This window comes from Bos grunniens, chromosome 7 (assembly GCF_055505025.1).
Source record: "Bos grunniens cultivar Pamir isolate PY7600 chromosome 7, Bosgru_T2T1.0, whole genome shotgun sequence".
In the NCBI taxonomy this organism is placed as follows: Eukaryota; Metazoa; Chordata; class Mammalia; order Artiodactyla; family Bovidae; genus Bos; species Bos grunniens.
In genome coordinates this window covers 2,694,100-2,710,163 of record NC_141171.1, presented here as the reverse complement: position 1 = coordinate 2,710,163, position 16,064 = coordinate 2,694,100, and the positions used below count along the sequence as shown (strand labels likewise).

At 42.2% G+C, this 16,064-nt stretch overlaps 1 protein-coding gene and 1 pseudogene across 1 annotated transcript; both read left to right on the top strand.

Moving 5' to 3' along the window:
* Nucleotides 1-118: 118 nt before the first annotated feature.
* On the top strand, nt 119-596 carry H2BC26 (H2B clustered histone 26). Its single transcript, XM_086408087.1, has one exon. It carries the CDS (start codon nt 119-121, stop codon nt 497-499), a length of 381 nt encoding a protein of 126 aa, XP_086264213.1. The 3' UTR covers nt 500-596.
* Nucleotides 597-1,217: 621 nt separating this feature from the next.
* LOC147368003 (protein SAAL1 pseudogene) lies at nt 1,218-5,654 on the top strand (annotated as a pseudogene).
* The last annotated feature ends 10,410 nt before the right edge of the window (nt 5,655-16,064 follow it).

Genomic DNA, 16,064 nt, shown 5'->3' with positions numbered 1-16,064 from the left:
TGCACGTTGCTTGATCCTATCATAAATTAGAAACTCTGGATCCCTCATTTGAATACAGGACGTATAAGTTGAGATGCTCTGTAACTAGGCTTCTTTTTTATCCGAAGGATCCGTCGTCATGCCTGATCCGTCCAAATCAGCTCCCGCACCCAAGAAGGGCTCCAAAAAAGCTGTTACTAAAGCGCAGAAGAAGGATGGCAAAAAGCGTAAGCGCAGCCGCAAAGAGAGTTATTCCATCTACGTGTATAAGGTGTTGAAGCAAGTGCACCCGGACACCGGTATCTCTTCCAAGGCTATGGGCATCATGAACTCGTTCGTGAACGACATCTTCGAGCGTATCGCTAGCGAGGCCTCCCGTTTGGCGCACTACAACAAGCGTTCTACCATCACGTCCCGGGAGGTGCAGACGGCTGTGCGCCTGCTATTGCCCGGCGAGTTGGCCAAACACGCTGTCTCCGAAGGTACCAAAGCCGTCACCAAATATACCAGCTCTAAATGAGGTGCACCTCGGTGCCCGGAAACCCAAAGGCTCTTTTCAGAGCCACTCACAAGATCGAGAAAGGGTGTCGAACACGTGAAGGGTTTGTTATGTAAAAGCATCCCTTGTCTACTTCGTAGCGGCTCCTAGGTTACTAGGAGGGCGCCCGGATTCTTCCCCCTACCCCCACCCCACCCCCTGCCCCATAGACGTGTGCGCGTGTGTGTATGTGAGCAGAATGCGAAAGCGTACCTGTATTTTATCAGTGGTCGGGGATGGGCTGCCGAGGAAAAATAACAGTGCGGGAAACAACGAAAAGGCTGCGTGTCCACACCTGTTTCCGCTCAAAGCTATCGACGCTTCTCTGAGCAAAATAGGAACCTTGAATTCAAGTATTTTTAGGGTCTGGAGAGTGCCATTTCCGAGGCTTGCGGGCATGGCACAATTTTGTGTGCGCATGATGTTTGCCTGTGGGTGGGTGGCGCGGGTCATCACCACCCCCACCCCCTAGTCCCCCGCTTCCCCAGAGGGACCGTATGCCATTCGAATACCTCCATGTTCATTAATGAGTGAGCCCGAAGCTGCACTGAAAGACGCGCTGGGTGAGGCCCCCGGGGGTGTTGTACAGCTTTGGCGCTGGCGCCTGGCAATGCATCTCCGCCCAGACCAGATATCTTTATCATAAGGCAATGAACATTTACGGGAGGATATTTGCTTGTCTGGATTCTTCAAAGGCGGGATGTTTGAAACCGAAAGGAAAATGGAAGCGTGGTGGAACACAGCGCTCTGTGCTCTAGAACTGGATATAATAAGCCCACCCCGGCTGCAGGTAGTTGGGGGCGAGGGTGGGGAGAGGAGAGCAATTTACGAGAAAAATAACCTTTTTCTCAGCAAATATAAACTTCCACTTCAGCCCCATTATTCTCAGTGACGCACTAGTGACGCAGAATTTTCCCTTTGAGTTCATGGCATTCATTTGGAAAGTGTCATCTTAGTTCAAAGAAAGCGCTTTAGCGTGAAGAGTTCACTCTGAGGAAGACATCGCCTACCTTTTTTGCCTGTTTTTTCTTATTTGTAAGAAGGGGATTTCAAATAATCACTTTCTTGAGCTGTTTTGAGAATTAGATTTGTTGAAAGGTCGTGTCATCATCTCGGGCAAGGAGCTGACGTTCAATTAAAGGCTAACAACCGGGCTTTTGCAAATCGTCTCCAAAGGAAGAAGGTTGCATGCTTGATTCGGTTGGTAGGACTTGGGAGAAAATGTGCCCACCGCCACCGTGCCCTCAACCACAGCAGCTGGAAAACGCCCACCTCATTCCTTTTTCTACAGGGGTCCACTGTAAAAGAATTTCTAAAACCCCACACATTTTAAAGTTGGCATCCAAAATACTTTATGGTTAGTTAATAGTTGCCAGAATGCAAATCCCACGATAGGATGTTTTACAAAACAAAATGGTCTCACATTAGTTTTTTATTTTTTTAAATATGAATTTATTTATTTTAATTGGAGGCTAATTACTTTGCAATATTGTATTGGTTTTGTCATACATCAACATGAATCCGCCACGGGTGTACATGTGTTCCCCATCCTGCAACCCCCTCCCACCTCCCTCCCCATCCCATCCCTCTGGGTCATCCCAGTGCACCAGCCCTGAGCACCCTGTCTCATGCATGGAACCTGGACTGGTGATTTGTTTCACATATGATATTATACATGTTTCAATGCCATTCTCCCAAATCATCCCACCCTCGCCGTCTCCCACAGAGTCCAAAAGACTGTTCTATACATCTGTGTCTCTTTTGCTGTCAAATCATCCCACCCTCGCCCTCTCCCACAGAGTCCAAAAGACTGTTCTATACATCTGTGTTTCTTTTGCTGTCTCGCATACAGGGTTATCATTACCATCTTTCTAAATTCCATATGTATGCGTTAGTATACTATATTGGTGTTTTTCTTTTTGGCTTACTTCACTCTGTGTAATAGGCTCCAGTTTCATCCACCTCATTAGAACTGATTCAAATGTATTCTTTTTCATGGCTGAGTAACCAGTCCATTCTAAAGGAGATCAGTCCTCGGTGTTCTTTGGAAGGAATGATGCTAAAGCTTAAACTCCAATACTTTGGCCACCTCATGTGAAGAGTTGACTCACTGGAAAAGACTCTGATGCTGGGAGGGATTGGGGGCAGAAGGAGAAGGGGATGACAGAGGATGAGATGGCTGGATGGCATCACTGATTCGATGGACATGAGTTTGGGTAAACTCCAGGAGCTGGTGATGGACAGGGAGGCCTGGCGTTCTGCAGTTCATGGGGTCTCAAAGAGTTGGATACGACTGAGCGACTGAACTGACTGAATACTCCACTGTGTATATGTACCACAGCTTTCTTATCCATTCATCTGCTGATGGACATCTAGGTTGCTTCCATGTCCTGGCTATTATAAACAGTGCTGCGATGAACATTGGGGTTCACGTGTCTCTTTCAATTCTGGTTTCCTCAGTGTGTATGCCCAGCAGTGGGATTACTGGGTCATAAGGCAGTTCTGTTTCCAGTTTTTTAAGGAATCTCCACACTGTTCTCCATAGTGGCTGTACTAGTTTGCATTCCCACCAACAGTGTAAGAGGGCTCCCTTTTCTCCACACCCTCTCCAGCATTTATTGCTTGCAGACTTTTGGATAGCAGCCATTCTGACTGGCGTGAAATGGTACCTCATTGTGGTTTTGATTTGCATTTCTCTGATAATGAGTGATGTTGAGCATCTTTACATGTGTTTGTTAGCCGTCTATATGTCTTTGGAGAAATGTCTGTTTAGTTCTTTGGCCCATTTTTTGATTGTGTCATTTATTTTTCTGGATCATATCAGTTTTTTAAAGGTTTCTATTGAAATAGCTGTTCAATACCACAGTCAGTTTATAGAATACACTATTAAATTATTCGTTAACACTGAGCTAGTTTATGTAATTCTTTTTTCACCTTGAATTCATATTTTCATTCAACTTCAGATTCAGCATTTCATCCTAATGTAAGATATGTATATTTAGCATTGTTTTATCTACCTCCTTTATACACAAAAGTGGAAATTGAAATTTAAAAATTTGTTGGTGAGCAGAAATAAGTTTAAAAATTATCTGGACAACACACTATTGTTTAAATATAACTAAGTTTTGATAGGTATATATAAAACTGATAATAAAACTAGTGAAAACTGCATTTAAAGATATGGATAGTGGTCTCTGCCTTCCACACCCTCCTTTCCTTTCTGCCTGAGTTAGTTTGTGCACTCATGGGCATATATAGTATTGTTAGTGATAGCAGCGTGCAGGCATTATTTCTTTCCCCTTGTTCTCTTTTATAGATGTGAATGTTTGAACGTATCTGTATGTTCTATCTGTATATGTTTGAACATGTCTATACATTTGAAGATACCTATATGAGCATATCTAGTGTTCTAATGCATTTTTTATAGTCTGAAACGATGTTTACAAAAATAAATACTTCGAAATGGAAATTTTTTCCTTGTAGTTTTACTTACTTCTTTGCCTTCTAGCTGTAATACAAAATGTAAACAGTGATCTGTCATCAAAAGACAACACCTTTGATTTTGTCAGTAGATACTGATTCACATTAAAAACTACTGGCTTCTGGTGGAGCTCCTGCACCCCAGGTGGCCAAGCCATGGACCGCAACCTGTCGACAGGGCTGCCAAGTCGGGACGGCAGAAGGGGCGGCGGTGGCCAGGGGACTGCATCGCCAGCACGGTCTCCAGCAAGCACTGGCTCTTCGGCATCCTCAGCGGGCTCATCAGATGGTTAGCCCTGAAAATGCCAAATCCAGCTCTGATGATGATGAGCAGCAGATGGAGCTTGATGAAGAAATGGAGAGTGAGATTTGCAGAGTATGGGATATGTCAATGGATGAGGATGTGGCTTTGTTTCTCCAAGAATTTAATGTTTCTGACATATTTGTGGGAGTACTGGCCAAATCAAAATGTCCTCGATTAAGAGAAATATGTGTGGGAATTTTAGGTAATATGGCCTGTTTCCAGGAGATATGTGTGTCCATCAGCAGTGATAAAAATCTTGGCCAGGTATTCAGACACGCCTACTCTGCTGGAAACAAGCAGGTTGTTACTTGCCTTTCCCAGACAGGAGTGGCCAGTGTCTGGGTTGAAAGAATCCGAGAAAATCCAGCTATTTATGATAGCATTTGCTTCATCATGTCAAGTTCAACAAATGTTGACCTGCTGGTAAAGGTTGGGGAGGTTGTGGACAAGCTGTTTGATTTGGTTGAGAAGCTAATGTGGGAATAGATTAGAAGTGGGGCTGTTCAGGCTCTAGACCAACCCCAGGAAGATTCTGAACAGCAGCCAGTGTTTCGAATTGTGCCCTGTGTACTTGAAGCTGCCAAACAAGTGCACTCTGAAAATCCAGAAGGGCTCGATGTTTACATGCATGTCTTACAGCTGCTCGCCACAGTAGATGATGGAATTTAAGCAATTGTACAGTGTCCTGACACTGGGAAAGACACTTGGAATATAGTTTTTGATCTGGTGTGCCATGAATTCTGCCAGTCTGATGATCCGCCCATCATACTGCAAGAACAGAAAACAGTGCTGACCTCTGTTTTTTCAGTGTTGTCAGCCATCTATGCTTCACAGACTGAACAGGAGTATCTAAAGATAGGAAAAGTGGATCTTCCTTTAGCTGACAGCCTGATTTGTGTCTCACAAAATATGGAACATTGTCAGAAGAACACAGAGAACTCAACGGAGTCTAACACAGAAGAAACTAAAAGTCTGATTTAACCCAAGATGGTTTCCACTTGAAAATCTTGAACGATATTTCATGTGAATTTCTTTCTAATATTTTCCAAGTATTAACAAAGGAGAAAGGTAACTCAGAGATTAAGGACAGCAAGTTAGGCAAACAGAAGTGTTCCTGTGCATTTGAGATTCTTCTCCCTTTCTGTAGCCCTGTGGTGGAAGACTCTTAAAATTCTCCGTGAAGTTGATAAGACCCTTGCTGGTAACCTGGAGGAAAAGTTTCCAAGTTTGAAGTTTCAGACTTAAAAAATATTAGAATCCCTCTGCCCAAGAAATGGACTCGCTGACTATTGAAATTGACAAATAGGAAATACTAGACCATAATTGTTTGGTATTATAGTCATGCTCTTCTCCAGCCTTATCTCATTTTTGTTTGGCATTGGAATAGTCTCACTACTGTCAAACATCATCTCCCTCCCCTCCTCTTTTTATTTTTTTGTATTGGTTGTGCAGTATTTGTCTTCTTCGGGTAAAGAAAACAAAATTATCATTAAGGTCCTTTTAAGAATATTTGAGGGGTTGCTGAGGATTTTTTCATAACTCTTAACTGGATTTTTACTCAGAATTTTATATTCATATCTACTACAAGTGCATTCAGCTGCACTAGTAGAAAACCCTACTATAGTAGCTTAATCTGTTAGCTTGTATGTATTTAATGCAATAAGAAGTCCAGAGGCGGGCAGTCCAACCCTGAGAAGGTGGCTCAGGGACACTGACTCCTTTCACCTCTGTGTGGTCTGCCGGGTAGACCTTTGTGTTCATTTTTATTGTCTTTTGGTTAAAGGGACTATAATATCTCTGGTCCTTCCACATTCAGGGAAGAAAAAAGAGAAACAGGCCAAGGGACTTTCTCTTAGCAAATCTTTCCCTTTTATTTGGAAAGGACAGCCCTCCCTGGCCAGAACCATGTTAATGTCCGTCCCTAACTGCAGGTATTTGACATCAAGTACTTTTTTTCTTTCTGGCCTCTACAGGAGAGAAAGGCAAGAGAGAAAGGAGATACGAGTGGCTTTTGAGTATACCCAGTTCATGGTGTTTGCCACAATATGCAAACCTTTCTATCCATTTAAATTGTATTGATGCCATGCTAGGTTGTTAGTAGCAATCAAAAGTAATTACCAGTTTAGTTTTGTTACAGTTCACATTTTTTCCAATGTTTTGTGTATGAAAATGGAAATGCTAACATTCTGATGAAAGAACATTAGCAAAATTCTCTGGTTTAATTTCAGAAAATGATTTGCTTGAGTGAATTCAGATTTTTAAAATTAACATTCAGGAAGCTTCATAACATCTGGTTGTTCACAAACTGCTATATGTGACTTTCCTCTCACCCTCTATCATTTATTATACTGCCTCCTAATGAAATGTATTCAGAGGATCAACCAGGTACACTTATAGGAAGTGCCCAGTTTGTATTATTTCAGTTGCTGAAAGTGGACTTTTAGTAGATTTTCAGAAAACATCAGTTATGAATGAAATAGCCAGCTTTTTAAGCCTCTCTTCTGGTATAGCCTCTTCTCAGTATATTGCAGAATCTTTTATGCTTTAAAGCATTGGTCTTGCCTCACACTTTGTATTCTTTCCTTGAGTGACTTTTGCCGATAAAATACAGGGCTGCCCTGTGCTGTTCGTAAGAAATATATAATTTCCAGTTTGGGGTAGTCTTAGTGTGGAAAGTACCCTGCCAAAAAGAATTGAACTATAAAATTACAATCTTATCAGTTAAACTCTTAAAAAAAAAAAAAAAACTACAAAATTCAGTTCTTCAAATACATTTGAATCAGTTCTAATTAGGTGGATGAAACTGGAGCCTATTATACAGAGTGAAGTAAGCCAGAAAGAAAAACACCAATATAGTATACTAACACATATATATGGAATTTAGAAAGATGGTAATGATAACCCTGTATGTGAGACAGCAAAAGAGACACAGATGTATAGAACAGTCTTTTGGACTCTGTGGGAGACGGCGAGGGTGGGATGATTTGAGAGAATAGCATTGAAACATGTATATTATCATATGTGAAACAGATCGCCAGTCCAGGTTCAATGCATGAGACAGGGTGCTCGGGGCTGGTGCACTGGGATGACCCAGAGGGATGGGATGGGGAGGGAGGTGGGAGGGGGGTTCAGGATGGGGAACACATGTACATCCATGGCTGATTGATGTCAATGTATGGCAAAACCAATACAATATTGTAAAGTAATTAGCCTCCAATTAAAATAAATTAATTTTTTAAAATTCAGTTCTTCACTTTGAAATAGGGGCCTGTTGACTGGGTCCAAGCCCTCAGCCTCCTACCAGATTAGATTGGGAGTCAGTCTCTTAATGAAAACTTACAGTCATATGAAACTAGTTTCACAGATCCACATGATTCTTTAATAAGCTTAAACCCTAGGTAGGTCTAACAAATGAAAATTGTCTAAAGCAGAAACTGTGATAGAAAGTGCTAGCAGTGGCAACAGCACTGTCTAGGATCAAAAGTAAAAATAAGAAGTAAAATGAACATTTTACAATAATTTGCATATATAGTTCTAGAAAATACAGCTTTCTGTGAATAATGCAAAACACCAATTAATTTCTTAGTACTTTTTATACTAGCACAGAGAATTAGCTCGAAGTTAAAAGACTGCCCCTATTTGCTGAATCGGAGAAGGCAATGGCACCCCACTCCAGTACTCTTGCCTGGAGAATCCCAGGGATGGGGGAGCCTGGTGGGCTGCCGTCTATGGGGTCACACAGAGTCGGACACAACTGAAGTGACTTAGCATAGCATAGCATTTGCTGAATAGTCCAGTGGAGGCGGCACACACAGCCCCAGGTGCAGAATGGACCTGATTTGGCCCTCTCCTAGGAGGAGAATCTGTTAAGGAAGAGGCAAGGCATATGGAATCTCTGCTACAGAGATTCTATGATTAAGAAAATTGACAAAAAATGTATATAGAAACTATGTTTATCATATTGTTACAACAGAGAAATACATGGTCTCTTACACTGAGTGGAAAGTTAAACTAGAGCAGTTAACCAAATCCTTGAGAATACACAGAGGTGAGGAAACGTGGGACTCAGCACAATGGAGTCATTCTCCAGAGAATAATGACAATTTCAAATTCTCTGAAATAACAAAGGTAAATGCTTAAAATTAAGGATCTGAAAGGAACTGGAGGATTCTGCATGTACACAATCTATGCATCTAGGTGCCTCCCTTTTTCATGTCAGAAATTTGAAGTCAAATTTGTTAATTATTATGAAGTAAATATTTTGGAGGAGGAAAAACTCTCTTTAATAAGAAATTACAAATGCAAAATAGAATTTACTGTGCAAGAGGTTAAATATTGATTAAAGGGCAGCAGTCACTGGAAATGATGTGTGTGAAGTTTCTGAGGGAGGGGAGGGATCAGATGGCCATTGTCTACCTGAGGGAACACAGCTGTGAATCCAAATCTCACATAGCATTTTGGCTCTTGGAGATTGGGCTGTTTTGTGAAGGTGTTTTTCATGGTTTGGGAATCACCAGCACTATGAGATATTTTTTAGATTGAGAACAGCATGGGCCCGTAAGGCTTTGCATGCCTTAATTGCTATTAAATGTGTCATACAGGCAACATTTATTTTGCATACACTTTACTGAAGTTTTTAAAAAGGCACTACATTTGTTTTATTGAAAAGCCTCTTCAAAGGAGCATAAAGAAGTTACAATAGACATCACAGAATTATAAACGGTCATGAGATTACTATGAGTAATTATACACCAATAAATTTAAAAACCTAGAAGAAATGGACAAATTTCTAGAAATGTACAATCTTCCAAGACTGAGCCAGGTAGAAATAGAAAATATAAACTAACACCAGGATTGAAACTTGGTAATAATAATAATCCTCGACCGAACAGGTTCACAGGTGAATTCTACCAAACATTTAAAGAAGAGTTAACACCTATCCATCTCAAATGATTCCAAAAATTTGCAGAGCAAGAAATGCTTCTGAACTCATTCTGAGACCAGCATCACCCTGACACTAAAACTAGACAAAGATATTACAACAACAGAAAATTACAGGCCAATATCACTGATGGCTTGGAATAAAAACTAGTTAACATTGTCAAAATAATAGGGAATGAGGCTGTAACTAGGGGGCCATGTGAATTGGTGGTGGGGGGGAGTGGGGGGTGCTTGAAAACACATCACAGCTGTCCCTAATCTTATTAGCTATGAAAGGAATATGGTGGCTCAGTGGTAAAGAATAGCCTGCCAATGCGGGGTTCTTCTCCCAAAGGATATGTCTCCTCAGGCAAGGGCGACAAAAGAAAAAATAAATAAGACTATCTGAAACTAAAAAACTTTTGAATAGTGAAAGAAACTATCAACGACAAAATGTAAAGACTACTTACTGAATGGGAGAAGATGTTTGTAAATGAGATGTCTGCAAGGAATTAATATCCAAAGTATACAAAACTCATATGACTCAACATAAAACCCCCAAACAATATAGAACAACCCAATTGTTGTAAAAAATGGGCAGAGGATCTGAATAGATGTTTTTCCAAAGAGGACATACAGATGGCCAATAGGCACCTGAAAGGATGAGTCAGAGATAAATGAGTCACAGATATGAAAGGTACAGCGTGGGAAATATAGTCAGTCAACAATTACATGGGCTTCCCTGGTGGCTCAAACGGTAAAGAATCTGCCTGCAATGTGGGAGACCTGGGTTCAATCCCTGGTTTGAGAAGATCCCTTGGAGGAAGGCATGGGGCCCACTCCAGGGTACTTGCCTGGAGAATCCTCATGGACAAAGGAACCCGGCGGGCTACAGTCCATGGGGTTGCAAAGAATCGAACTCAACTGAGCCACTAAGCACACACAATAATTATATAATATTTTTGCATGCTGACAGATGACAACTAGATTATCATGGTGATAATTTTCAAATCTTTATAAATATGGAATCACTATGTTGTGTATCAGGAATTAACATAGTGTTGTAGCGCCGAAGAATTGATGCTTTTGAACTGTGGTGTTGGAGAAGACTCTTGAGAGTCCCTTGGACTGCAAGGAGATCCAACCAGTCCATTCTGAAGGAGATCAGCCCTGGGATTTCTTTGGAAGGACTGATGCTAAAGCTGAAACTCCAGTACTTTGGCCACCTCATGCGAAGAGTTGACTCATTGGAAAAGACTCTGATGCTGGGAGGGTTTAGGGGCAGGAGGAGAAGGGGACGACAGATGGCTGGATGGCATCACTGACTCGATGGACGTGAGTCTGGGTGAACTCTGGGAGTTGGTGATGGACAGGGAGGCCTGGCGTGCTGCGAGTCATGGGGTCGCAAAGAGTCGGACACGACTGAGCGACTGAACTGAACTGAACTGTAGGTATTTTACACTTCAAAAACAAGCAGACTCATAGAAAAAGATCAGATTTGTGGTTACCAGAGGCAAGGGTGGGGAGGGAATAGGGGGAATTGGATGAAGGCAGTCAAAAGGTACACTTCCAGTTCCTTTTAACTTATACAATGCTATGTGTTATTTATACCTCAATAACACCGGGGAGGGAAACAAACAAACAAACAAACACCCCAACTCAAACCGTTTATGAAGCATATGTCAAAAAGGTATACATGTTTTTCAGATAAAAAACCAACCTAGTTAGAGGGATTTTAGCTGAGTCTTGAGGGTCTAGACCAGTACCCGTGCTCCCGCACTTTTGATATTTTATACAGGAACAGCCTTAGTACTTCTAAGAAGCTGCTCACGCTCAATGCTGCTTAAATGCTTGAGGAAAGAAATTCATGCGCTTTGCCGTGGCAAAGGCCGGAAGGACGCCCCCAAAAGTCACAGCCTGGTCTGTGCTTCAACACTCAGAGCCTCACCAAATGTCATGTCCAGCACACCCCGGCGTGACCCACGAGGGAGTGTGGTTAAAGAGGGAGGTTGGCACTAAGCCTTGTCGGAGGTGACCCCCTCACCTGCAAGGCACTTGCCACTTGCAGACAGAAGGACCTGGACCGGGTTCAAGAACTCAAGCGTCAGGGCTGCGCCCTCTCAGGCTTCTGACTGGGGCTGAGGCTAACACAGCAGGTCTTTTTGGTGCATATGCCATTTTAAAACTTGGCTTTATTTCAGGAGCGCACTCCCATCTCCTCCATAATCCTGACTGAACAGCATTTCACAACCACACCAGGAGGCAGGCTCTTTTTTTGAGCAATGAGGTGGCTGTAAAAGGAGCCTTTGAATTTCAGAGCACTGCGGCCCACCTATTTGGAGCTCGCGTCCTTGACAGTCTCGGTATTTTCGGGCATGGCACACTGCGCATGGGGTAGCCGTGCAGATGTGCATTTTCTGTGCCTCACTTTACGTGTTCGTAACAATTGTAGTGCGCCGAGGCCTCGCTGAAGCGTGAGCTCAAACATGCCCTTGACCAACGAGTTCAAAGTTATCCATGGCCATGGGAGAGATACCTGTGCTGGAGAGCACCTCCTTCAGCACCTTATACACGTAGATATATTAGCTCTGCTTGTGGCTGCGCTTATTCTTTCGCTTATCCTAAGCCTCCCAGACAGCGGTCTCGGAGCGGTTCTTGGGCGGCGCCTCTGAAATGGAAGGCAGGCGGAGCCAGCCCCGAACGGGCGGCGGGAATGACTATTTATTATCTCCATATTCAAATGAGGCCTCCAACTCCCTAGAATCGGATTGGACGGTCGGTCCCGCTCTGCCTAGTTATGTAAATAGTAGATGCCAGTTCTTCTTTCCTATTGGACAATAGGTCAACCAATCCGAAGGCCATGAGTGAAGTCAGGTTCGGTTTAGTTCAGTTCAGTTCAGTCGCTCAGTTGTGTCCGACTGTTAGCGACGTAATAGGCTGCAGCTAGCCAGGCCTCCCGAGTCAGGTTGCGGGTTTCTATTCAAACCCTTTTTTGTAACTGGAGCTGGGTCTTTGTTTAGTTACCGAGTCTGTACCAGACAAGAAAATGAAGAAGGTAATAAAACCCCGCTTTAATCCCGCGTCTCCGATTTTCCTGGATAGCAGACAAACACAAGGGGACATTTCTTGAGACGGTGAATGAATGAATGAATGTGAAGTCGCTCAGTCGTGTCCGACTCTTAGTGACCCCATGGAAACCAGGCTTCTCCGTCCATGGGATTTTCTAGGCAAGAGTACTGGAGTGGGTTCCCTTTTCCTTCTCCAGGGAACTTCCCGACCCAGGGGTCGAACCCAGGTCTCCCGCATTGCAGACAGACGGTTTACGGTCTGAGCCACCAGGGAAGTCTGAGACGGTGAGCTTGTGCTTATTTAGTAGAGGGAAATAGCAGCTTCCAACCACCATTCCAATCATTTGTTTCCTATCATTTTTTTTTACCCCCGAGGGCCGAAGAGATAATTCCTTTCAGAATTCAAGAGTAAATGCTAACGGTTCTTTCAGAAGTACAGAAAACAGTACTGAAAACAAACTAAGGTACTTACATAGGATGCAACAAGGCAGATTTTTAACTGAAGGGAGGAAATGAATGGGTTCCAAAGGAAACATTAGTCCTTTATATTGTTATTAATACTGACTAAACAACCCCTTTTGAAGTGACAGCTATATGATATGTGTATATGTATCACCTCGTGTAGCCTCCTAATAACCCCAAGGGTTAGATACTTTTATTGTCCTGTAATTACCCATCAGAATGGAGGTTTTGGAACCATTAAAGGGTAAATTTTAAAGAGTTTATATGAGCAGAAATGGTTCAAATTGGGTAGCATCCAATCTAGCTGTTAGAAAGGGGCTGTACAAAATGAAAGACTTCTACAGCCGGAAGGAAGCAGGAACAAGGAAGATATACTAGGCAAAAAAGCAGCTTGGTTACTCTAAGGTTACTTCTCTTCAGGAGATGGCAGGGCTCTAATTGCAGATTACCTAACTGGTGTTGATCAGGCAATTCCTGATTGGCTGGTTTAAGATTCTGTTTTTAGGAAAGCCGAAACTGTAATTAAGTCAAGTCTTGGTTTGGTGATATGGGGCTTAGCATAAGAGACTCCATTTGGGGCCTATCTTATTTTTAACTGAGTTTCCTCGTCTGTTTGGATAATGCACTGGATAGCTAAAGTTGCCAGGTAAATGACCTCCACACCAGCGCTGGAAAACTGTGATGTGCGTAGGAATCTGCTTAAAATGCAGATTCAGATTCAATACATTTCAGGTGGGGCCCAGGTATATGCGTTTCTAACGGGGTTCCCCAGGCATTACGTAACACAACTGAGAAATGTGAATTCATAGGCCCTTCTGTTTCTATCTTGGGAGTCAATATAATAGGGGAGTTTAATCTTCTGTATATAGGAATTAATGTAGTAGGGAGTCAACTTAGAGTTACAATTATATACAGAAGATTAAACTCCCCTATTATATTTACCTGGCAACTTTAGCCATCCAGTGCATTATCCAAACAGACGAGGAAACTTAACAGCACCCACAAAAGACAAAGTGGCTCACTGAGTTCAGGGCAGTTAGCAAGGTGCTTTCAAGATATAAGTTTGAAGAAACCCAAATGGGATATTATTTGTCTTAGAAAGTTTGGGTATGAAGAAAGTGGAGGAGAGATGCCAGGGGGCCACTCTTCAGATAGCCTGTGCTTAGCTCCCTATCTGGGGCTAATAATTTACCATCTCTGCCCCTCTACTTCCTCATCTCTGAAGTGAGGCTATCGATGCCTACTTAATGGGATTGCTATGAGTGAATGTGTCCGGCAGATGGCGGATGTGGTCATATATTTAGTGCTCAAGTCCTGTTGGTTCCATTTCATCCAGCCACAGCCAGGGATGCATGCCTCAGCTGAGCTCCCTCTGTGCCAGGGGAAATACATCACATAAATATGGAGCATAAGCCTTTCTCTTGTCTGCTAGAACATGGACTAAGCTGTAAACTCCAGGGCAAGAGATGTGTCCTTCACTTCTAAATCTCTTAAGATGGAACATAGAGCTTGGCACATAGTGGAGATGCAACCAGTGCTTGTTGAATGAATAAGTCTGTGAGCTGAGGCAGTGTCCCCTACCTGCAAGTCTGTGAGCTGAGCTGCTTTGAATGTGCTCAGTATTAACTATTTTATCTGTTTATTTAAAAAATCTGTAGTTTACTTAAACATTTCTAGAGAGCTCATTGTTATCAAGTGGTAGTGAAATGAAAGTGTTGCTCAGTCCTGTCTGACTCTTTGCAACCCCATGGACTATAGCCCACCAGGCTCCTCGGTCCATGGATTTCTCAGGCAAGAGTACTGGAGTGGGTAGCCAGTCCCTTCTCCAGGGGGTCTTCCAACCCAGGGATGGAACCTGCATCTCCTGTGTCTCCCACATTGCAGGCAGATTCTTTACTGTCTGAGCCACCAGGGAATCCACTTAATGAATAATTCAATTTAGTGCTCATAACATCCTTTCCACATATGCACTATTATGAACTCCATTTTGCAGATGAGACAGCAAAAGGCAGTCCTTTCACTTCTCCAGTGAAACAGCTGATGAGATAACTAGCCCTGGAAATTAGGTCAGCGGTACCAAGCTTTGTGCTAACCACACCTAGGTTGTTTGGCTTTGGATGTGGAATTTCATTTTGAAGAGGAAATAATACACAAGATATATATATATATAATATATACATATGTATCATATTGAAGAGGAGATAATATATGTAGGAAAAAATATTAAAATGCATTGCCCTGTGTTTAAATTTCCAGGGAAAAACATCAGTCAGATATCTTAAAATTTACACTGCGGTAGAAAGCTGAAAGAACTGCACATGAAATTTCACTCAATTCCACATTCCCAATCCAATTCAAATTTTTAAAAATAGTTTTTGAATACAAGACACATTTATAAAATAGACAAATGCTTGCTTCTGGATCACTTGTTCAAACTGTTTTTGTAACCATTATTTTTTTTACACCAGACACTTAATGACCAATGTATACAAATGATTGGTCTCACCCTTGGAAAAGGTCTGAAGCTTGATCTTGCACCGGCGGTACACTCAAACAAAAATCTCTTTTGTTTCGCCTGTAGATCTAGTTGGTATAGGTTTCTCAGAATGAAAGCTGTCTTTTATTCTTAAAACTCACTGTTCTGAGCAGGTCTTTCTGTCTCAGTTAAGACTCATTGGTGGTAGTTGTTGAAGCTGTTAATAACGTTTGTAATGTTACAGAGAAAAAAACTTTCCTTCCACCCTCTTGGGTTCGGTAGGTAGGTTTATGAATAAACTGACAACAGGCAGAATAACAGGAGAAAAGTTATGCAAATTTATTCATTTTAAAATACTATGTGCATGGAAAAAGTGAATTATTATTGCAGGGGAAAAAAATGAATAACCCCAAAAGCAATGAGATTTGAGAGCTTAGATACCATCTTAGTAGGAGAAGGGGAGTAGTCCTCATAGAGGAGAGTAAATGATATTAGGAAAGATGACAGGCCCTTAGGAGACTACACAGGAGGTATAGTTTGTGACAGTCTGTCTGGGTGTGGCATTGACATCTAGTCTCCCTTCTTGTGATGAATCAGTTCTCAGGAGGGAACAGATGACAGTTAAATTCATTTTGAAGGAACTGTTTTTAGGCAGTTAGGGGGAGTTCAGAGAAAGCTTCTTGCAGTGTTTGCTGTTTCTCAAGTGATTTCAGTCCCAAATAATCAATATGACAAGTGCGGCATATTCGAGGATGATATGTCCGGAACACTTTCAGTAGCAAAAGAATTTATCCCAGGCACCTGGCATAGAAAATCATCTCTTCTTCTTTCTCTGTT

Excerpts from the sequence above, each read along its gene's own strand:
- H2BC26 (XM_086408087.1), top strand. The coding sequence starts at position 119 with ATGCCTGATCCGTCCAAATCAGCTCCCGCACCCAAGAAGGGCTCCAAA.